At 40.8% G+C, this 24,842-nt stretch overlaps 1 protein-coding gene across 2 annotated transcripts in view; it reads right to left on the reverse strand.

The window, feature by feature from the left end:
- Positions 1 to 2,823: 2,823 nt before the first annotated feature.
- Positions 2,824 to 24,842, reverse strand: part of GJB3 (gap junction protein beta 3) — a 43,382-nt gene continuing 21,363 nt past the window's right edge. For both annotated transcript variants that reach the window (XM_077481913.1, XM_077481914.1), the window contains exon 2: positions 2,824 to 8,001. In XM_077481913.1, coding sequence (XP_077338039.1) covers positions 7,181 to 7,987 — 807 coding nt within the window. In that variant the 5' untranslated portion in view covers positions 7,988 to 8,001 and the 3' untranslated portion in view covers positions 2,824 to 7,180. The remainder of the gene's footprint in view (positions 8,002 to 24,842) is intronic.

Raw genomic sequence — 24,842 nt, forward strand, 5'->3', positions numbered from 1 at the left:
TAGTGTTTGATGATGAATTTCCTCACAAATCATTATTGCTCAATTCTGCAAGTGATTGATCAGTGTGCTGTTGTTTCTTTTCCAACTCTCTGAGTTCCTTATGCACCTGGGAACAGAGATTATGCGATCACTTATAAACAGGGAGAAAAAAAAGGTATTTACTTTTTTTTTTTTATTCATATACACACACGTTTTGCCTTTCAATTCTATTTTAAACTGAATGGGTTGGTTTAACCTCTTGGTGCCGACAGCATTCAAATACGCAGCCCCTTGGCGGATGGGCCTTAACACCAAGAGGCTGCATATTTGCGCACCAAAATTTAAATAAATCTGTGTCAAGAGCACGCACCCTACACGCTCCCAGTACAGTTACTGGCGGTTAACAGAAAGCTTCTGATCGGGAGCTTTCTCATCATGTCACCACTGTGACTGTCAATCACAGCGGTCACATGATCATAGACCCCGCTGTCAAGAAATGTACCATCCGCTGATAATATCTGTCTTTTCGCATGCAGGACTGAGGTCCACCAGCAGGTGTCTCCTGGCAGTTTGGAACTGTCAGGAGAGCTTTTCCCTGCTGATGTTATGTCATCTTTGGGCTGCAGTACTGGCGTCCACCAGTGGATGGATCCTGGCAGTGTGGAGCAAACAGCACCTCCTGCAATCAGGTGTCACTTGAGGCCAATCACAGGCCTATAAATAGCCGGCAAGCACTCACATGTTTGCCTTGGTATTGCCCTTGCGCTTGACCTGCTGCTTGTGATCCTGATCCTGATCCTGATCCTGTTCCTGTGCCCTGAACCTGTGACCCGCATTTCCAATCCTGTTTCCCTATCCTGGTCCCTACCCTGTCCCACCTGTTACCATCATCCCTGCCCTGCAGTCGTATCCATCCATCCCCAAAACCAGCATCTGAAACCCTTTAAATTGCCAGGAGGTGCTGGCGCCAAGGGGTTAAGTTATACCACTAGATTGAGAGGGTCGTATACCTGTGATGCTTTTGTTATTCCTGATGGAGAAGGTGACTATCCCTTATGTGCTATACTGTAAATAATGTTGCTTTCTTTCTGTTTTACCTGTCACCTGGACAAGTAAAGAGAGCAAAGTTCTCTCATGGGAACAACCATAAAATCCAAAGAGAGGTTCTAAACTATCTCTTCACTAATTTGTTTTTGCATTTTTTCCCCATCTGCCTTCCTTATGGGAATTTCCCCTCACTTTCTATTCTGACTGACATCCATTAAATAGGAAATGGAGAGATTTTCCTTACTTTCTTTTCTAACATTCATTATATAGACATGAAATAATGAGAAATATCCCAAGTGGTTACACAGATGGCCTTAGGCATTGGATGAAGATAAATGAGCATTTTTTTTTTTAGCAATTTATGACTATGATTTCTTGTATATGAAAGAGGAAAATACTCACTAACCGATTGCTCTTTGGGGAAAAGACAGGTTTGATATGCTGCATAGGCCTAACAGGTTGGTTTGAATCCATATTCTGCATATCAGTAATTGTTACATTTCCATGCAAATAAACTGTTTAGAACAGTGGTTCTCAACCTTCTAGTGCCGTGACCCCTTGATAAAGTTTCCCAAGTTGTGGGGACCCCTAATAGTAAAATTATTTTCGTAGCATGGGTTGTCAGCACCCAAGGCAAGACAAGTAATTTGTGCCCCCAACCCATGGATATTTAGCACTCCGAGTGCCTTCCACTCGTACAGTATTAAAGTGGTGCATTTTAGGATGTACCACTCTCTCTTTGTTCTCCTTTCTTTCCCTTTTATCTCTATCCAAATTTCTTGTCCCCCCCCCCCCATCCCTTTCTCTAGTCATCTTTCTTGTTCTTTCTCTTCTTTTTCTTTGTTCCTCCCACTCTTTTTCCTTTCCCTTCCATGTATTCTCTATTTTTGTTCCTTCTCTTACTCCTTGGTGGTGGTGGTGGTGGTGGTGGTGGGGGGGGGGGGGGGGTTGGGGGTGGGTGGGTGTAATGGGATCAGTGGCAGTGCTGGCGGGGAGTTGGGATGAGTGGCAGTGCTGGTGGGTGAAGAGATATTTAGCTTAACTGCTTTCATTCTTTAAGAAATTTGGTTTCCATTTTGTGTCTCTCTAACATCCACTTCACGAATAGATATGCTCAAGTTTTGCTAATCTAGTTTAATTTCTCATGTTACTGTTATCTTCTTTAGTTGTTTCGTTTCTTGGAAAGCACATGATTTTTGAGAAATCAATCTACATTCCTTTCAGTGGGAAGTTCTGATCAGCCAACTTAGGTGCTCTTGAGCAAGGTCATCTGCTGATCTGAGAACTGCAGTGGGAACTTTTGATAGCAACTATAATCACAGGTAGTGTTACTCACTGTGGAGTAGATTTACTAAAACTGGTGCACTCAGAATCTGGTGCAACTGTGCATGGTAGCCAATCAGCTTCTAACCTCACCTTGTTCAATTACGTTTTGGTAATAAAACCTGGAAGCCAATTGGTTTCTATGCAGAAGTGAGACTGATTTTGCAATCTCCAGCTTTAGTAAATAAACCTCTGTGTCTCCGGCTTCACTGTATCTCCGACTTACAGCAGTGACACCTATGCTGAAATCAAGAGTTCTTCTCCAGCCCCTCCCACTTCACATTCCTCACCAGTCAGCTGACCTCTAGTCCCTGCTCCCCACCCATGCCGTGAACTGAATGGGCGGCTGTGAAGAGGCTGAGTGGGTGACCGCAGGCTCCAGGGAGAGCGGTGCAGGCTTCAGGAACAGCCCAGGATTTAGTGACCCCCAGGTTGAGAACCACTGGTTTAGAATAACAGACAATTGTGACTTACTTAAAAAAATTCAATTTTAATAATATATACATTTTGTACAAATAATAAATAGAACATACAGAAAGGAGAAAGGCCTTCTCTGACATACAAACTCTCATATTACAGAAAAAAACATCTTTGCATGTCCTTTAAGCCTGTTCTATGTTGCAAATTTATTTATATTATCGAGAGTTCAGAGGCCGTGCACTTGCATTTTGCTAGATGTTGTCATCTATTTTACTATAACAGAAAACGCACTAGTGGTATTGAAACTTTACTGCTTAATTTGCTGCAGTGGCTCCCCTTTGGAAAGGGGGGGGGGGGGCTGCTTATAACTGAAACAATGGTGGGGAGATCTCATTCATGGTGTCCTTAAAAGGACAAAAAACACACACACACACACTATATATCTCTCCATGTGACAGCACAGCAGTGAGAGTTACAATTCTCAATAACCAGACATACCTGTATTGGTCCATTGACATCTTACCTAATAGACCATTGCTTTTAAAGGATAAGTTCACCTTTCAGCTAAAAATATACACTTTTCTTGTAGGTAAAAAAATTTGCATTTTCTATATTTTGTTTTAGAGCCCGGAAAGCATTACACCCAGGATTGGCAGATCGCTGGTGCTATGCAGATCTCCTTCAGACTATCAGTGTGAGCTGTCTGCCCATACATTGCACAGATAGGCAGTTTCACACTGACAGGAACAATCAATGAGCTACCACAGTGCTCAACAGCATCGTGGTAGTTCATTCAGAACTATAAGTCGACAGTTGCAAAGTGACTTGTAGTTTTCCCATTCACAGAATACTGCGAATGAAAGATGCTAACGGTCAAAACAGAGGATCAGGGGAGAATGGAAGCTGGTGCATTTGCAACATGTTACATGTTTTTAGGGCCACAGATACAGCAGTACAGCCAGCCCTCCTGTACTGGACCCTGGCCTCATCAGTTTAAAAGGGGGGCCTGAGCACCTGCCAAGCAGGAGGGCCAGCAGTACTACCTTTTTGCTGACTCTTGAGCAGTGCTGCCGGCTTCTACTTTTCTTTTCTTCCTCCTATTCCACTGCAGAAGGATCAGTTCTAGTATCTGTGCCCCCTTATCCCTGCTGTTAGGAATCTGTGTGCCCATTTCCCCATCATTCCTGCTGTTTTGCCTTCTTTCCTGTCCCGCTGGCAGCTGCTGAAGGCACACAGGAGGGTTACCATCCTGAATGACCACATTACCCTGAATGAACACAGTGAGCTATCAGTACCGATCGCTCACTGGGGAGGTGCAAATAATTGCCTCTGTGCTGCTAATCACTTGAATGGATCTTTTTTGACAGGGGTATAATTTCTGCCATGGCTGCGAATAATAGCATTGCGGGCATTGCATTTTAGCAAAGATACCATTTAATATTTTTGGAGGAAGGGGGCCCTGTGAGGTAGGCTGTAGGGGGCGTCATGATTTCTATCAGCAGCCCTGCATGTTATACCTTGAATATGGATATAACATGTTACAAAAGGTGAATTTATCCTTTAAGTAGTCTGATCCTTTAATTGGTTAGGTTTCCAAGCATTATTCCAGTCAGATTGTGTTAGTCCCAAATCCAAATAACAGTTAAAATAAGTACTCTTTTTCATCCCAGCAAGAGGCAGACATTATATATCCAAGTTATAACATGCTAATATTATTTAACAAATACGTGTATAGTTATTTACTTCTGACCCAACAGCATGATATAAAATTAGTTTTAAAGAAAGGGTTGGCCTGCTGGAAATTTATAGATAGTCTAAATGTATAAAAGAATTTGTGAACATTTTTAAATTTAAATATCGGTCATTTGCATTGTTCTAATTGTGTTTCTCAAACAAAGATTTTGTATTTAGCAGTTGCTCCTTCAATAGCAAATGGTTGTATTTGTTATAGAGCACTCTGCAGTGTGAAATAACCATAGTCTACCACATCTGATGGCTGCCAGGCCTCATGCACACTGGGCGTTTTTACAGCTGCTGTTTTTGGCTTCAGACATTTTTTTCTACAGTCAATAAACTCTCCAGCATGTTATCCTATGTGCCCATGCTCACATAGGATGTTATCAACTGTTTTTGGGTGGGGCGTTTTTGGGCTGTAAAAAAAATCCCAAAACTAGTATGTTCTGAGAGGAGTCTTTCAGTTATAAAAATGCTCATGCTATGTCGAAAAACGCTGATAAACTCTCAAAAATGCGGCTCACCAACATTTTTTTTTTTTCAATGGGATTAAAAACTTTAAACGCTAAATAAAAAAACTTTTAAAAACGCTATTGCAAAAACGCTGAAAAACTCACTGCAAACCTACTGCCATTTTGATAATGTTATTGTAACACCCAGTGTGCATAAGGCCTTAGTGTTAATACATAGCATACAATTATACTACATCCAATTTTGCTAACATAGCATTATGTTCTAAATGGACAACATGATCATCTTAACATTATAGTAATGTATTCATACAAACTGTTAAATGCTTCATAATTAAAACATCGTCTTTTAAAAAAAGAGCAGGTAGTCTACACATGAAGAAGACTTTAAAGAGGTTGTAAAGCCTTTTTTTTACAAAAATAAAAAACCTTCTCGTCTGAGGTCCCCCGCTGGCGCTCTTGGCTCCTCATCTTCTTTGTGCACCACTATAGGAAGCCGATTCCTCTGTGTGTGCATGTGTGGGCTTGATCCTGAGCCAGGCTGTGTGCATCTATAGACACACCCACAGTGCAGTTCGGCCCCGAATCCATACTCCCGTCTCAAAGGGTTTGACTGCAGACAGGCACAGAGTTGGATTGATACAGGACTCAGGTAAGTATTTAGGGAGGTAGAGGGAAGAACAACAGCTGGAAGGTTTTTTACCTTAATCCATAGAATGCAATAAGGTAAAAAAACAAACAAAAAAACAACAAAAAAAAAAAACTTTAGAACCACTTGAAGGAAGCAATTATTACAAATATTGTAAGCAGCACTCTACATTCTATCTAAGTAATATTGCTAAAATAGGTTTTTAGGTATCCTCTCTGCAGCCCGTGATTCACTGAAAACATCACTTGTTATGGACAATGATACAGGCTAACATGAGAGGGCAGAGCATATCTGCAGATTGATAACTTTAGTCTGTAGACATGTGACTGCTGTAGAGATGACTCTGTACAGTAGTAGCAGCAGAAAGTCTTTTTGTTCTCAGGTCATGGTTACTTTGGCGCTCGTGTTTTTGCAGCAAAGACCAGCATATGCTTGTTAAAAAAGTTACAGAAAAAAAAATTCATTTTAATGAAGCTTGCATCCTTTGCATTTTCTTTCAACGCTTTGCTGACTTTGGATTTTAAATAAAATCACAACTATCATTTATGTATTCCTGTGCAATCCTATCAATGTCTGTTTATGATAATATATTAGTGTCCATTAATTGGTGCTGCTCTTCGAATTTATTAAAGTATTACTGCATATTTAATAAACATAATAGGTTTTCACTTGTTCCTATAAAAAAAAAGAAAAATTTTTTATATATATATATATATATATATATATATATATATATATATATATATATATATATATATATATAAATAATAGATAGATGAATTTTGTTTCCAGTAGCATGGCCTTGCTGTTTGGATCCATATTTGTTGTAGACCAGCAGTTGTGGCCCACCAATAGGGAACGGTTTAGAGACAAGGGACCTGCTCTGTATTGAGCTGAATGAGTAATCGGTCTACCAGGATTGATTTATGACTTCAGGCATAATTGGGAGAAACAGGAAATATTATCAGTAAAGTATCAAACTGGCTTAATAAGAGTCCGCAGGGACATATACAAGTCTATAATTGTTATTGAGAATGCAGTTATTGTTCAATCTTCTTAGCTTTGAGAGAGAGGAAATATCAACAGTCAAATTTAGATGAGCATATACTGTGGCAGTGTTTCGTTTACTTATTTGAAATCCATCCCGATTGCTGAGTGGTACCTCTCATAAAAACCATGAAATGAAGTAGTGTGTATCTGATACTCTTTGATCCAAAGAGCAGGCAGTTACATATTTATACTGTAATCCATCCTGATTTATTGTGTCCATACAGCTTTTCTTGAGGCTTCAGTAATAGGAAATGCTATGTCTTGTAAACATTAAGCCTGGCTCGTATGTTTTAGTAGCTTTAATAGACAGAGAAACTTTAAGAGACTAATTTTCTTTGTTTTCACCAAGCAGCTCCCACCAATGCATTCTCCAAAATGGCTGTACAAAAGAAGGACTGTTTATAGTCTGTCTTACAAACTGAATATAAACCCTTTCTTTTTATGGGTAATGCTGGATAATTAAGGTTTGTGATGAAAACAAAATATAGTATGGACCAATGGAACGGAGTTACAAATTTGTTAAATTTGGTGCTGAAGCTCTTAAAGATTCAATTGTCTTATTAAGTGGCTTTTTCTCTGGGTTATCTAAGTGGATATGGCACTGGCAGGTAGAAGCTTTGCTGTAGGTTACTGAGTGATGGTTGGGCTTTTTGTACTTCTTAGCACAGCTGGCAAACCTTTTGAAGAGCAGGTAAAATATCTCACAAATGCTGAGGACAATGCAGATTGCAGAAGCAGCTACCATGAAGTAGGTGAAAACTTTCTTCTCGGTTGGCCTTGCGATGTAACAGTCCACAATGTTGGGGCAGGGTTCGATATTAGTACACTTGACAAGCCGAGGCATGTCAAAGCTGTCCCACATTGTATGCAAGATATAGAGAAAGGTGATTTCTATGCCAGTTTTGAAAAAAAGACTGAGAAGGTAAGTCCACCAAAGACCTCCATGTTTCTTGCCAGTATTAAAATACAACTTAGAACAATTCTCACCATTTTTCAAGCGGTTCTTTTTTTCCCTTTCTTCTCTATAAGCAACATGCATTATTACCAGAAGGGAAGGACATGTCACAAATATGAGCTGGAGAGCCCAAAGCCGAATATGAGAGATGGGGAAGTAGTGGTCGTAGCAGACATTGGTGCAGCCTGGTTGCCGAGTATTACAATCAAAGTCTTTTTGCTCATCTCCCCATACTTTCTCTGCTGCAACCACATACACAAGAACTCGGAATACGAAGACAACTGATAACCAAATACGTCCAAAAGCTGTTGAGTACTTGTTTACACCACTTAAGAGACCCTGGAATGTCTTCCAATCCATTGTGATTTAGATCCCTGAAGAGACAAAAACAGAGTATTTGTAATTATTATTACTTTAAATAAACTTTGTACAAAGAACATGGCAACATTTTTATGAAAGACAGGAACTCTACTTTGAAATAAATTACACAAAAGTAGTTATGATTTATTTTAAACTCTGGTGTGAATTAAACGTTTTTAATTGTATTATTAAAGGGGTGTTTAAATATATCAATATAATCAATTAAGTTTGTCTAAGGGGCCTTTATATAAAAATTCTCTGTGCTAGTATATCAAGCAATCGCTCAACCATCACAAATAACCCCTGTGTGTTGCCTAATATGTTTAGTTCCTATGATCATAAGCTCCATCCAGTGGTCATAATGCAGTATTTTCCTGATATAGATATTTCAGCTCCTATAAGGTAACACCAAGTGATTTATTAGAATCAATTATTTTTTTCTAAAATTCTATTGCCCTGCCCTGCCACTACATACGGCTCACTACTCTGCCCTATTGAAATATATTGCCCTGCCACTACTTACTGTTCTACCACTACATACTGCCCTGTCTCTACACACCACCCTGCCACTACATACTGCCTACTGCACTGCCCTGTCTCTAAATACTGCTCAGTGCACTACCCTGCCACTGCATATTGCCCATTTCCCCACCCTGCACTACATGCTATTCACTACACCTGTACTGGTTCTATTTATTGCCCTGCCACTACATACTTCTCACTGCCCTGACCTGCAACTACATATTGCCCACTGTCCTGAACTGCCACTACATACTACCCACTGCCCTGACCTGCCGCTACATGCTACCCACTGCCCTGACCTGCTGCTACATATTGTTCAATGCAGTGACCTCCACTTCATACTGCCCACTGTCCTAACCTGCCACTACATACTGCCATGATCTGCCGCTGCACACTGCCCACTGCTCTAAACTGCCACTACATGCTGCCCTGACCTGCCACTGCATAGTGCCCACTGTCCTGATCAGTCACTGCCTGCTGCCCAACCTAACTTGCCAATGCATGCTGCTCACTGCCCTGACCTGCCACTGCATGCCCTGCCCTTACACACTGGTCACTACCCTGCAACTGCATACTGCTCATTGGCACTTCACACTGATCACTGTCCGGCACTGCCAGTTTATGCAACTGCACTACCATTATATACGGTTCACCTCCCTGCTTTTAAATACTACCCTGCACTGCCACTACCTACAGCTCACTGTGCTGTCATTATATACTGCTAATGGAATAGCACTACCATTACATAATGCTCACTGCCCTGCCACTGCATACTGTTCACCTACTGCACTGCCACTGCCAGTACATAAAGCCACCAGGTACTGTGCATGACCCTGCACTTCTTTACCTCTTCAGACTGCTCACTGCATACTGTTCACTGCCCTGCATTTTCCTATTGTTTCATACCAAGCACTCCACAGCTATGCCCTGCCATGTTATACTACTCACTACCCTACACTGCATACTTGTCATTGCACTTTCTTTATGTACTGCTCTGCACTAACACAACATACTGTGCCTGCACATTGCATACACTCACACTGGCAGTCAAACCAAGCAGGGGAAGGGGGGCCCTTATCAGACTGTATGATGCCACTTGTCAAATAGAAATGAATGGACTGCACAGTGATGCTGTCACTGATATAAAACCAACTCCATGATTAACTCCCCAGTGTGGTAAAACATGTTGGAGCAGGAGGTGGACATGCAAGTCTATATCTTGTAAAATTTATATGGGAGCATTACTGCCATTGATTCCACAGAGTGTATGATCATGTGCCCATGATTTCTAAAAGGCGACTCTGGCAATGACAAATGACTGTCACAGGAAAGGCCGATGTATCGTGAGCTGTGATTGACACCCAGTTTACCCCCTTTATGCTACGTAAAATGCAACTAGGTGGTAACTTCTTAGGGTACAAATTAGAGCAAAGTTTGTCGTTCACTAAAATCGCACCAGGGAATTTTCTATAAGCCTAATAATTAATATATGGCAATAGTCTCAGTAAACACTGGCAAAGAATAGGGCTGCTTTAACATACAGTACATGATATATAAAAATGTTACATAGAATAGATATGTAATAAAAAACAAGACTCAACCAGTTAATGTTTTCTATGGTAACCAGATGTGTTGCCATTGAAGGTGTTTTCCAGCATAGTTAAGATTTTAATATTGCTTTGAACTCCTCTGTATAACATATAGCACACCCCCACCCACACACCAAACCTTGCCAGTAAACTAAAGGTAACAGTTTCAGTTTCACAGAGGAAGCACAAAACAAAAGCATTAGATAGGCATCATCCAGCTGGAGTTTCATTGAGCAGTTTGGGAAATACAATGTACGTTTTAGGTCATTTTCTATTATTCCAAAATTTATAGAGCCAGGAGCTGAGCTTCATTATGCAATATGTCATAGTATTACTTATTAAAGTGGTTTTAAACCTCTGACATGAAAAAATTAACAAAGCACATCCCTCCATAGTGAGCGCTATCCCAAATCCAAAGTACCAAGTCTGGTTCCTCTTTGGGCTCTTATCTCTGCTGTCTGTATGAATCAGTGATAGAATTCTAAGCCGCTACTAGAGCCTTCCGGGAAAAGACCCACCCCTCTAAAGCAGGTGCTTTTGTATATGGAGACATTAAGGAAGATCTCTACATGGAGCAACCACCAGGGTTTGAGCAAGGAGACAACCTTGTATGTAAACATCAGAAGAGCCTCTACGGTCTTAAAGCGGAGGTCCACCCTAAAATGGACCTTCCGCTCATCGGATTCCTCCCCCCCTCCGGCGCCACAATTGGCACCTTTCAGGGGGGAGGGGGGTGCAGTTACCTGGATAATCCAGGTAACTGCACCCACTTCCCGGCTAGCTCTCTGCGGAAAGGGGCGTACATTACGCCCCTTTCCGCAAGTGCCCGCCCCCTTCCGCAAGTACCCCGCTGCCTGCTGGGAAACACACAGATCCCAGAGGCAGCGGGGACCGTCCTCATTGCGCAGCGCGGCTCGCGCATGCGCAGTAGGGAACCGGGAAATGAAGCCGAAAGGCTCCATTTCCTGATTCCCATACCCAAGATGGCGGCGGCAGCACTCGAGTGTCGATCTAGAGATCGGCTTCGGGTGCCGACATCGCGGGCGCGCTGGACAGATAAGTGTCACTATTTTAAAAGTCAGCAGCTGCAGTATTTGTAGCTGCTGACTTAAAAAAAAAAAAGTCCCGGCGGACTCCCGCTTTAAGCAATCTGCAAGGATGTGGAATGAGAAAGTAAACAAAGTACTTACCAGAGAGGGATTCTCAAGAAGTAAAGCAGACCCCATTCTCTACTCCAGGAATCAAGGAGACAGATGGATATACAGTAAATCTTTATCTATGCTGATGACAATATAACTTGTTTTGAACAAGAAGGGGATTACAATCAGATAGTTCACAAGCTAAAAGAAAATTTTGAAATCAAAGAACTAGGGGACATTAGCACTATCTCGGAATCCAAACAGAGGGAAAAGAAGATGGAAGTTGTCTTCTTAACCAATCTTAGAAAATATCTGAAATCTTGGAACAATTCCATATGCAAGATGCAAAGGAAGTGAGAACTCCTATGGAGCCAGGCTATCAAAAGAGCAATGAAGCAGAGAACTTGTTACCCAACAATGACATGTATCACATAGCAATTGGTAAACTGCTAATTAGTAAGCTGTGACAAGACCAGATTTAGCCACAGCAGTGGGCATACAGTATCTCACAAAAGTGAGTACACCCCTTACATTTTTGTAAATATTTTATTAATTCTTAAGTGACAACACTGAAGAAATTAAATTTTGCTACAATGTAAAGTAGTGAGTATACAGCTTGTATAATGCCCTGTACACACGGTCGGAAATTCCGACGTAAAAGGTCCGATCGGATTATATTGGAAAATCCAATCGTGTGTTGGCTCTATCGGACTTTTTCCGTCGGAATTTCCAACGGAAAAAATTTGAGAGCAGGACCTCAAATTTTCCGACAACAAAATCCGATCAGACTTTGTCCGATCGTTTGTAGAGAATTCCGATTGGACAAAGTTCCACACATGCTCAGATCAAATTACGAGACCAAAGCTATTGGCTACTAACCGCAACGTAGTCCCGTCGCAACGAACGAACGTCATCACGTTCCGAACGATCGGATTTTCCGACAACTTTGTCCAACCATGTGTATGCAACACCAGTTTCGGACAAAATCCGTCGGAAAAAATCCGACGGATTTTGTTGTCGGAATGTCTGACCGTGTGTACAGGGGGGCTAACAGTGTAAATTTACTGTCTCCTCAAAATAACTCAGCACACAGCCATTAATGTCTAAATCTCTGGCAAGAAACGTGAGTACACCCCTAAGTGAAAATGTCCAAATTGGGGCCAATTAGTCATTTTCCCTCCCCGGTGTCATGCGACTTGTTAGTGTTACAAGGTCTTGGCTGTGAATGGGGTGCAGGTGTGTTAAACTCTCACTCTCTCACCCTGGTCACTGGAAGTTCAACATGGCACTTCATGGCAAAGAACTCTCTGAGGACCTGAAAAAAAGAATTGTTGCTCTACATAAAGATGGCCTAGGCTATAAAAAGTGGATTCATCTTCCAGTATAGGAAGAAACCATAAGTTGGTATAGTCAAAAACAAGTGATGAAAAAAGTGAAATACTGCGCTATACCAAAAATCTCTAAATTAAATTGAAAGCAACTGCTAAAAGTGAGATACACACAAATAATGAACAAGAAAAAATGTAGAAGCGCTGAATAAGGGAATAAGTGAATACCCCAATTACTAAAAAGCTAAACCTATTCCAAAGGTGTATTAACACAAGAAAAAAGTGATAAATCAACTAGTGAATATATCAATAATCAATCCATTATTAAATAAATGAATAAATGAATTAATTAAAATTAATCAAAAAGTACATATAATTCATGCAATAAAAAGTCAAAAGTGGATGGAAGGGTATAAATTAATTCCACCCTCCTTGACACCAACTGATACGTGAATGAAATAATCAATTAATCAAATTCCGTGACGAATCCACCACCGTATCCAGGATGTTACACCAGATAAAATGCAAGCTTCCCGACTAGCAATCTAAATAAGCATGTGACCTGCAACCCGGTCAGGGCTTCTATCCAGAGGAGAACTGAAAATCCCCAGTCCCGGGCTTATAGCCTGGAAACAAGGCAAATATCTCCGGAGGATCCACACTCTACCAGATGTTAATGGCAGCTTAGCAAACTTGTCAGGGTCGAGAGTCTTCAGAAGGTGGTGATATGAAACCCAGAAAAACAAGGGGACTCACCATAGCATAATACCGTCTAAACCCCATTTTAATAAAATTAAAGATTAAAATGCATTTACAATATTAAAATGAATAACAGCAAATATCTGGCCGACTGTACATGGATGTTTGTCCACTGAGACCCTGATATGCGGTGACGTCAGCACGTCAACTCCTCCCGACGCACGTTTCGTCAACACAATGACATCGTCTGGGTAACGTATTAGTTGGTGTCAAGGAGGGTGGAATTAATTTATACCCTCCCATCCAAGGACTTTTTATTGCATGAATTATATGGACTTTTTGATTCATTTTAATTAATTAATTTAATAATGGATTGATTATAGATATATTCACTAGTTGATTTATCACTTTTTTCTTGTGTTAATACACCTTTGGAAAAAGTTTCGTTTTTTAGTAATTGGGGTATTCACTTATTCCCTTATTCAGCGCTGCTACATTTTTTCTTGTTCTTAGTCAAAAACAAGTAACTGTTGCTCTATCTTCAACTGAGGCAGATTATGTCAAGAAGCGATATAGATTTGTCAACTTTTTGTGGACATTGGGATAGACATGTCAAAACCAATTCCCATTTTTGAAGACAAACCAGGGATGTATAAAGCTTACACGATCAGAAAGGGTCAACCCTAGGAAGAGAGAGGGCGATTTGAGGGTGAGGGACTGGGGAATGTGACCATGTTTCATGCTATACCCTAAATATGGATGTAACATGAAACATGGTCAGAATGGTGGACCTATCCTTTATGTACAGGTACAGTAGAGCTTTATATAGAGTTCATCCAAAGTACATTTTAGTTTATGTGCAAATAGCGTAAAAAACATTTGCAAGTGCCTTATTGTTCTTATAGAATGGTCAGAACACCCTGAAATTGCCCTAATTCTGATCATATAGAGATATGGAACTAGAAGGGAGTTGGACTAGAAACAGTGCTGGCAATTTAAAACGAATGCCACGTACAAATGAGCAGAATGTCTGACAGAAATAGTCAGACGGAAGCTTTTCATTGTATATTCCGATCGTGTGTATACCTCATCGGACTTTTTTTCCCGAAAATTCTGACGGACCTAGAAAAAGAACATGTTTTAAATATTTCTGAGCGGTCCAATTCCTATTGCGAAAAACACTCGTCTGTATGCTGTTCCGATGGACCAAAAACTACGCATGCTCTGAAGCAAGTACAAGATGGAGGCTATTGGCCATTGAACCTCCTTTTTTTAGTCCCATCATACCTGCTGTACGCCACCACATTCTTAACTATTGAACTTTGGTGTGATCATGTGTACACACAACAATTTCAGCGGAACTCCGTTGGAAAAAACCCTTCAGAGTTTATTCCGATGAGAAAACTGGTCGTGTGTACGTGGCATAACCCCATTTGAAAGCCCAACTTGAGCTGATCATTTTGGATAAAATAGGGGAAGTCAGATTCTCTGTTAGGCGCTTATTACTGTCTGTGAAACCTAACGGGAAACTTTCTCCACCATTGATACTCTGTGTGAGATGATACCCTTTGTGTTTGCGTTACAGTGTGATAAAGTGTTAGCAGGACAGGAAGTGAGAAAAAAAATCTCCAAAATGATGGTGCAGACAGCAAATTCCATCTAACAGAGTTTATAAGCCTATGCCTAACCAAAAAGACAAATAGGCTATTCTTGTTGCCAGGGAATTTTTCCTTAGTTTGGTGAATGTAGTGAAAATTCACTTTGCAAAGAATATCCAGTCATGTGCTAGAAAAATAAAAACTGAATTTTTGTTTGCACGTGATTGGATGATGGAAGTCAGCAGAGCTTCAGCTTATTTACTAAGCTCTGGGGAAAATTCCCTTGCCAAGTGACCAGTCTTTTTTTCTTTAGTAAGACAACCTTGTTGGCTCTGTATGACATCATGCTATATCATGATTCCCTGCAATAGCTGGGACAAATATAATAACACTGATGTATAAAATAGGATGAAGCAACGATATTCATATAGACATACATCCCAACTTTTTAAGATGGGAACGAGGGACACCTATAAGCAAAAGTAGGTAGGCATAGGACAGACTACCTGCCACGCCCCCTTAAAGGGGAATTATACAAAAAAAATATTTTTTTTTCTTTCTTACCACTACTATTCATTTAAATTGGCTTCTGAAATTTACAAATGCAGCAATTTAGATATTGGATGAAAGGTTTAATGAAAGACCAAAACTTTATCCTTCCTTAAGAGGAAGAGGATGGGTATGCCGAGTATGCGGTATCAAGAACCCAGACTGGGCACAGGAATGTGTGCATTGCGGAGCTCAAAGACCAGAGCCCGTAGCTCCAGTCCATAGTCGGACTAGGGTAATACAAGTAAATAATCCAAATGCGGGTCAAGCAGGACAGCCACCTACAGTGACCCGACAAGTCGTTCTGAGGACATGGACACCTTGGTCGGCTGACACTCTTATGGCATTAATACAGAATGCTCCTGATCCCGTAGCAAAACCTGCCGCATTCTGTAGATTCGTGACACAATTACTAGACACACATGAAGCGACTTGGCAAGATGGGGAAGATTTGTGTAGACATAAAATGACACTAACGATGTTTAATCAATTTATGAATGAAATTGCTCCACATAGACCACAAGGGGATCCAGCGGCAGATCCGCCAGGAGTACACCCTCGTCATATAGACTCTAGACCCCTGTTTATTGCTCAGTTACGAGAATTTTGCCAAGGGAAACAGCAGGAAAGGGGTTCGACAGCGCCCATAAAACAGGCCCCAGGTCAGACTGTTACCGAATTTTACCTCAACATGGAAAGCATGATGGCTGACGAAGGTCTAGATTTAGCCTTACCCGTCACCATTAGGGCTTTCAATCGACAGTTTATGGAAGGACTAGTACCCCAAATAGGTGACAAACTGAAGGCATGTACTCCCGAATGGAGAGCCATACGGGACAGAGGAACATTGTTGCAGAAAGCACAAGGCATAGAGGCTGATTTAGCAGAAACTAAACCCAGAAGGACACCGGGAGTTAACACTGTTGCCCGGGTCAATGAAGGAGGGAATTCCTCCCGTAAACCTCTTACCTGTTATTACTGCAACAAGGTGGGACATATAAAAAGAGACTGTAGGAAAAGGATAAAAGACGAACAGGAAGGAAACACGGACAGAGACACGAGGGACTACAGACAGAGGCGTACCAATGATAGGGACGATCCGACCGCATGACTTGCCCCAGTCCTAGCTGAATCAGAGAACAAAATGCTCCACATGTTGATGAAGGTGGAAGGTAAACATATTCCTTGTTTGGTTGACACAGGAGCGTCACGCAGTCTGTTGTCTGATTCAGTAGTCCCTCCACACATGACGTCCCGTGACACCATACCCATAAGTGGTTATGACGGTCTTTTGTCCGATGCCCCACTGACTAAACCTTAAAAGGTAAAAATAGGAGAATGGCAACCGCCTGACACTTGTGTATTGTTGCAATATGTAGATGACCTATTGTTATGTTGTCCGGATAACGATACTTGTTTAAAAGCCACTCTATCATTGTTACAATTCCTGGCTGAAAAAGGGTGCAAGGTGAATAGAACTAAGTTACAGGTATGTCAGAAAAAGGTTGTCTTTTTGGGCCACTGTATATCCCAGGGTACTCGACACCTCACTGAAGACCGAGTCCAGGCCAATGGATACCACATGCCAGTTCTCTGATGCAGCCATTATATGATTGCTTGAAAATAGTACCCTATGTACTCACAGAAGCAGGTCATGAATCTTTTAGCACCTTAAAAAGGTTACTAATTTCGGCACCTGCGATCGGGATCCCTGATTATACCAAAACATTTCATTTGTACATTGCTGAAATCACGGGACACGCAACAGGGGTGTTGACACAACAACACATCAAACAAAGGCCGGTAGCATACTTCTCGGCGGCTCTCGATCCTGTCTCTAGAGGATCACCGTCCTGTGTACGAGCAGTCGCAGCAGTGTCAATTATCATTGACAAATCCTCAGAAATTGTCTTAGACAATCCTGTAGTGGTACATACCACACATGACATACACGCCATCTTATCACAGGTCCAACCAAAACACATATCAATGGCAAGGCAGCTGCGTCTACAATGCACTTTGCTCCTACCCCCCAATGTTACCTTTCAGCGATGCACTTCTTTTAACTTAGCACAGCTTTTACCATTACAGACAGATTTGACAGGGGGGAGTAATGATGATAATGGTGTAGACACAGCACAAGATACTCAGGATTCTGACACACTTTCGTTTCAGGACATAACATCTGATGAACACGATTGTTTTCAACTTATGGAACAAGAAACCACGGGGTTCCCACATGTCACAGACATACCCATTGCAAATGCAGAACACACACTGTACATAGATGGTAGTAGATTTGCCGATGACAAAGGTAAATATCACACAGGTTATGCTGTGGTAACGGACACACAGGTAATTGAGGCAAAGTCACTACCAGTACACATGTCGGCACAAGAAGCGGAACTAACCGCTCTAGAGAAAGCCCTAGAACACTTAGAGGGACAAGAAGGGAACATTTACACTGATTCCGCATACGCCTACGGTGTGGCACATGATTATGGCCACATATGGAAAGCTAGAGGTTACCTTACAGCAGCAGGCACACCTGTTAAACATGGTGAAGGAATCAAAAGAGTCCTGAACAATCTTCAAAAGGTTAAAAGAGTAGCCATCATGAAGATAGCGGCACACACGAGCGCAAAAACAACTGAGGCAAAAGGAAACGCATTTGCAGATTTAACTGCAAAGAAGGCAGCTCTAGGGGAAGTAAGCCCTGAGACCTTAGCCACGGTACAGGTGAGTATGCCCGAAACCACATGGCAGCAGCTAATGGAACTACAGGAACAAGCAGGGGCTATTGAGAAGGACCGTTGGGTTAAGGAGGGAGCTGCACCAGGCCTTGACAATGTATGGAGAGAAGGAGACAAAATATGTCTACCCGGTTCTCTATACCCAGCAATGGCAGCGGCTGTTCACTTACCCACTCATGTCAGCTCCAATTCTATGTATAGGATTGTAAGCCAAGGATGGCTAGCCCCTGGATTCAGTAGTACTGCAAGGAACTACTGTGCTGCATGCCAAATCTGTCTGATTAATAACCCAGGACAGAGAGTGAAAACCCCACGTAAACATCAGGTTCGGGCCCAATATCCCTTTCAGAGACTGCAGATTGACTACATACAAATGCCTAAGAGCAGCCCCTTTGAATTTGTTCTCGTGTGCATCTGCCTATTTTCAGGCTGGTCCGAAAGTTATCTTGTGAAATCAGCTACGGCAAAAGCCACCGCCAAGAAACTGATTACTGAGCTGATACCTAGGTTTGGTCTCCCAGAAACAATAGAATCAGATAGGGGGACACATTTCACGGGAGAAATAATGCAAAATGTGATGGCAATGTTAGGGGTTCAACAAAGTTTTCATACTCCTTACCACCCACAGAGTTCAGGATCAGTAGAAAGAGTAAATGGTACAATCAAGCTGAAAATACAAAAAGCCATGCAGGAGTTGAATAAACCATGGCCTGAGTGCCTACCCTTAGCTTTGTTCTCTATTAGGTACACCCCAACAGGAAAAACAGGGTTATCCCCATATGAAATACTGTTTGGAAGTGCACCTAGATTAGGTTTATATTTTCCTCAAAGTATGCAATTACAATGTGATAGTTTAACTACGTATGTAATACAGTTGCAACAGCGTCTGACTAAAATCCACAAGAGTGTGTATTCTTCTCTTCCAGACCCTAATTCTGTCACAGGTACACACGATCTACAACCAGGAGACTATGTGTATGTAAAGAAACATACCAGAAAGACACTGGAACCAAGGTTTGAAGGTCCTTTCCAGGTGCTATTGATTACAGCAACCTCAGTGAAATTGGAAGGGAAACCTACCTGGATCCACGCTTCTCATTGTAAAAAGGAGCCAGTTGGCAAATGACAACATGTATCTTTTTATTGTTTCAGTAATCCTGGCTAATAGTTTGGTTACCTCACAGAATAAAATACACAAGGATGAAGGATTTTCTAAAAAAATTTTATTACTGAAGTTTAAATATGCTTATGCCCAGAAGTCAGGATATGAGAAATGTTGGATTTGTAGCAAATTACACCCCAGCACAGCAAGTATACCACTGATGGCAGTTCCTATAAACTATACTGATCTTGCTAACAGTAGCATTAACATAATTAAAACAAATACCAGTGAGACAGTAATGTTTAAGTCAAATGGTCTCGCCTTTTTCCCTGATTGGTGTTTCAACTTAGGGAACACAACGGGAGGAAATGGAGAATGCCAAGACAGCAAGTTTAATTTGTCCATTGTCGTATTAAATGGAAGCTTCTATCCCAGTAATTCCAGCACACACCAGACATTATCTGACTTCCTCACTAACATTGTGGATAATAATGTTAGGTGGTTAGTATCCAACTTATCCCTCTATGGATACACCTCTCGTTATAGAAATGATATCAGTTCAAGATCAGTAGCTCTAGGAAACAATATATATATATATCTGTTGTGAGGATAAATGTTATACTTGGATACCTAGAAGAGCTCAGGGATGGTGCTACCTCGCAAGTTTAGTACCAGTAATGGGAGTAGTAGGTGATGAACGAGGTGATCACCTATTAGAAGCTAGCATGCATCCTAGATATCCCCTCAGGTATCGTAGTAAAAGAGAAATATTCCTGAAGAAGGACATGGCATGGGCTTGGTTCCCGTCCTGGACAGGATGGGGTATAGACTTAATGAAAAGACTAAATAACTATACAGGAATTATTAATGATGTTTTGGAGAAAAACTCTGATGACATTACTAAGTTAAATCTGGAGACCAGAGCCATCAGACAACAATTAGAATTACATGAATTAGCAATTGAAAGTATGAGTGCAGCACTGACAGGACTCTGTGAAACTACTGAGGACTATGAGTGCTGTACTTGGATACATAACACCAGCATTGAGGTACCTGACTATTATGACATCATTGCACAACACCGTACGGAAGTAAAGAATTTACAAGAGAAGGCCCGAAATATTGGTCGCGACTGGGATCCGTTTGGTGGAACTTTTAGTTTCTCAGGGTTATTCTCTTGGGTTAAGAAGGCAGCAATGACGATTATAGTGGTGCTCTTATTCGTATTTTTCTTTTATGCATGCTTTAAGTTGTTTATGTGCTTTTGCAAGAAAGCCAAGGTAAATGATGCGGAAAAGATGGAACTTTTGTGAAGATAGGTAGATTTAGTTTCTTGACATCACCCATCTGTCAGAAAAGCCACTCTTCCTGAATTTTAGATGTTGGTACTGTCCAGGGGGATGGGTGTATACCCCTCTGACAACTCGCGGTCAGGGAGAGTACTCTGGATATAGGCTGACTAGAACTTGTTCAGGTGGACCCAGGGCAAGAGGGAGGGGTGATGTCAAAGGGGGAAATGTAAGGATTAAGGGGTGTCTAAACAAAATGGTTGACCTTATGTCTTACTAAATACTTGTATTTTTCTATCCTTCTCTGTAAAATAAGGATTCGTCATCTATTGTCACGTACTCATCAAGAAGAGGCCGCATCAGCCCTAAAAAGCAGTCTACGCCCAGAAGATTGTCTTATCAGCTGATAACACCCGGAGAATTGTCTTTACTTTGAAAATGTTGTTTTTTTTTACATTTGCTGATGTTTGCTCTTTTCTGTCTATAAAAGATGTAATAAAGAAGCCTCAGAGCCACAGTCAGTCAGAGACAGTCAGAGTTAACGACGGACTTCTGAGCAGAAATACTGAATAATATCTCTGTGTCTCTTTGCTTGGATAAGAACTCTAACTAATAATTGGGAAACGGTAACATAACCTGACAAATAGGTGACTTGTTGAGGTCACACCTAACAAAAGATAAATAGTACATTTTATATACAAGTATATGGATCAGACCAAAATGAGCGACAAATGACAAGGTAAGAGGGACAGAGGGACTTTGTTCCAAATCAGGGACAGTCCCTTGAAATCAGGAACAGTTGGGAGCTATGATATAGACCAAGCTACTGTATCAAATGAATGTATGCATAGCAGAACAGATTTAAAAGGTACAAGTCTGCAAAGGAGTGAAAAGGGTGTTTTTCTTTTGTAGAAAGGTCAGAGATAAAGTGGTATGATAACATGAGTCATACCAAGGTGGAAGAGTAAAGAGTAAAGGACCGAGGGTTCACAGTTCTAAACAAAGATTCCCACAATGCCTTCTCATGCTGAATACACTTTCTTTGCAGTTCAAAAGTTAAAGCTGAAGTAAAGTCTACCTTTTAAATATTGCGAGCAGGCTATGTATGTATAGAAGAGACATGCAACATCTCTTCAGCAATAAAATAAGCTTACCTACCTGCTCCCAGTTTTCTTTAAAATGTACACTGAGCCGTGTATGTGCAACTTCATATACATTCCAGCACGGTGCCTGTGTCCTGGTATGCGTAAACTCTAGTGTATGCATAGGAGTTATGTAATTCTGTGCCAACCTATCAAGATAGCCAAAGGCCTGGTACCTGGAAGAAGCCTAGAAGAAGGTGCTGGAAAGGGACTTCTCCTGTGTCTGTTGGCGCTCAGGTAAGTATTGCTGACTTTGGTTCTGCTTTAAGTTTTTTTCTTAGTAACAACTTCCCTAATATTCATCAGAAAAGGCAGCTATCAAACATATGGTATTAACCACTTGACCTCCAGAAGATTTACCCTTTGATGACCTGGCCATTTTTTGTGATCCATTTGGCAAGCTGTAGGACATCTGGTATATGGAATAGCCCTGATCTACAGTACCTTGTCCCTGTGACTGTTTCCTGGAAAGTTGGACCTACTTGGTTTGTGTATTTTTGATTTTTTTTCGATAAGGCACTGCATTAATTTGAATGAAAATTTTATGGGCGTGCGACACTGTACCCAAATAAAATTTATGCCGTTTTTTTCCCCCACAAATAGAGCTTTCTTTTGGTGGTATTTGTTTAGGACTGCATTTTTTATTTTTTGTGCTATAAACAAAAAAAAAAGAGACTGACAAAAAGCAACAGATCCAATAAAAAAAAAATTTAATTTCTTCAGAAATTTAGACCAATATGTATTCTGCAACATGTTTTTGGTAAAAAAAAAAAATCCCAATAAGCATATATTAATTGGTTTACTCAAACGTTATGGCATCTACAAACTATGGGATATATTTATGGAATTTTTATTCATTTATTTATACCAGTAATGATAGCGATCTGCGACTTAAAACAGGATTGCAATATTGCGGCAGACAGTCTGACACTGACACTTTTGACACTTTGGGCTAACCAGTGACACTAATGCAGTGATCAGTGCTAAAAATAGGCACTGTCACTGTACTGCTGACAAGGGGAAAGGGTTAAACATCTAGGGTGATCAAGGGGTTAAATATGTGCCTAGCCAGATTATTTTGTTTACTATGTGTGCCCTTTACTAAGGCAAGAGATGGATTCTAGTCCCTGCTTTGCAGGAACACAGAATCCATCCCTTATCCCCGTTAGAACAGGAACCCTGTTCTGTGTACTTTACCGATGATCAGCGGGTGCTGGAAGACATTGAGTGCCTGGCACCCACTGATCAGCTTCTGTTGTGAATTGTTACAGCAGAAACGGGCAGCCAGCAGCATGTGCCCACCCCCTTCAGGTGAAAGCTTGGATTAATGTATAAAGTAAATTTATGTGATCTGGCCCACAGCTGCCGCCCTGTAGTGTAAAACTTCTATAGGGCGGTCAGCAAGTGGTTAATACTTAAGTAAAAAAAATGTGCTTTAGGAGGTTGTTACACCAAATTCTCTTTTTTTTAAGAAATTCAAGACTATTGTTAAAGCACAAAAGTCTGTAATTACAGGCTCTAATGTCTTCTTAACACCATATGGTCTGTCCATCAGATGTTATGTTGATTATTTAAACCTGTGTTGTTAAATTTACACGTAAAGTGTGTAATTTAAATTAGACAATAATAAGTGGTGTGCAGGCTCCATCTAGCGTTCCTTTTTGGTATTGCTGCAGTTGTCCTGTTTATTTAGAGTTACTATGTGTAGTTAAAGAAGTTGTTAATAAGCAGGGAATTCTGGGTAGAATCTTTACAGGAATTGAAACAGCAACCATTCTTTGAGAAAATACTCAGCAAGCAACACATGTACTTCTCAATCTATTGCCATCTCCTCTTAGAGAACTTAAAATTTCATCCGGCTTGTTCTAATAAAACTGAGATCAAAGAAATATGGTATCTGAAGTTATTGGGACAAGAAGGTTAGCTATATGTCCTTGAGATGGAACACCATACATTTAAGTAGGGTTTGTCATGGAATCCATGGAACCCTAAGGTTCCTCCAGAGGTTGCTAGGGGTTCCTTGAGCAATGAGAACTTTCTGCCTCTCAGGTAAATTCCCACTGTCCCTGTTGTTCTCTTTAGCTATCTTCCCAATGAGCACAAGTGTTATACTGGTCATACACTATATGAAAAATCAGCCAAAATTTAGTCATTTAGACAGTACGTTCGTTTTTCGGCCAGTTAATGGGCACAAAATCAATAATCGTTGGGATGTTTTTGAACTGAAAAACAAAGGACAAGTTTGGAAATTTTCTGCCGAACAAACGATAAATTGAAAGGTTAATGTGTTTCCCGTCCGAACTGTCTGCACTAGGTATATGTAAAAAAACGAACAAAAACTGCATTCATTTATGTCCACTGAACGATTTACCATTCATTAAACGATGGCACTATCTTTTGCGCTCACTGGGCCGAATTTTCGTTTTTCCAAAATGGGTTTGGATGATTTTTTGTATAGTGTATGGTCAGCATAAGGAGCATTCTTCCAAATGAAGATCACACTAATAGATCATGAGTTATAGATATACAGCAGTCATTTTTAGAAGGGGGTGCCCTGAGACTGGAAAGTTATTTCAATGGTTCCTCTGTGCTAAAAAGGTTGATAAAGGCTGAATTAGAGTAATATTTATTGACTTTCGATTCTTAAAAAATAAATGAATACTGTAAATATATATATATGTGCATGTATGAACCAAAGGACAGTATACTGGGTTGAGACTGCATTATAACTCCTATCCTCCTATCAATCAAATTAATTGTCTTAATTGAAAGATTGGGTCTGCTTGGTCAGACAGAGTTTTAAACCCATCCCCACTATCCAAGGCCAAAAAACAATTTTTATTGGATTTGTGCGTTAAATAATGATAGACTGACTTTTAGATTGAGAGAGGGGTACTGTGGACATAGACCTTCGACCCGCTGACTTCTTCCAAATGTCAACCAGATAGTCCTACAGCTCTAGTGACCTAATAGTTCTGGGCTGGAATTATTTTCTTATTGTTTGTAACTTAAATATAGCTGCACGTGCAAAACTGGCAGTGTGCACACAAACTCAGCTTTAACACGTGAATGCATGTCATTCTCTTTAAGATGAGCCATGATATACGAGTGTTTTTGAACAGTGGCATGACATCGCAATAAGAGG

This window comes from Lithobates pipiens, unplaced genomic scaffold (assembly GCF_037356315.1).
Source record: "Lithobates pipiens isolate NorthernLeopardFrog02 unplaced genomic scaffold, aLitPip1_a1.2 Scaffold_16, whole genome shotgun sequence".
Classification (NCBI taxonomy): Eukaryota; Metazoa; Chordata; class Amphibia; order Anura; family Ranidae; genus Lithobates; species Lithobates pipiens.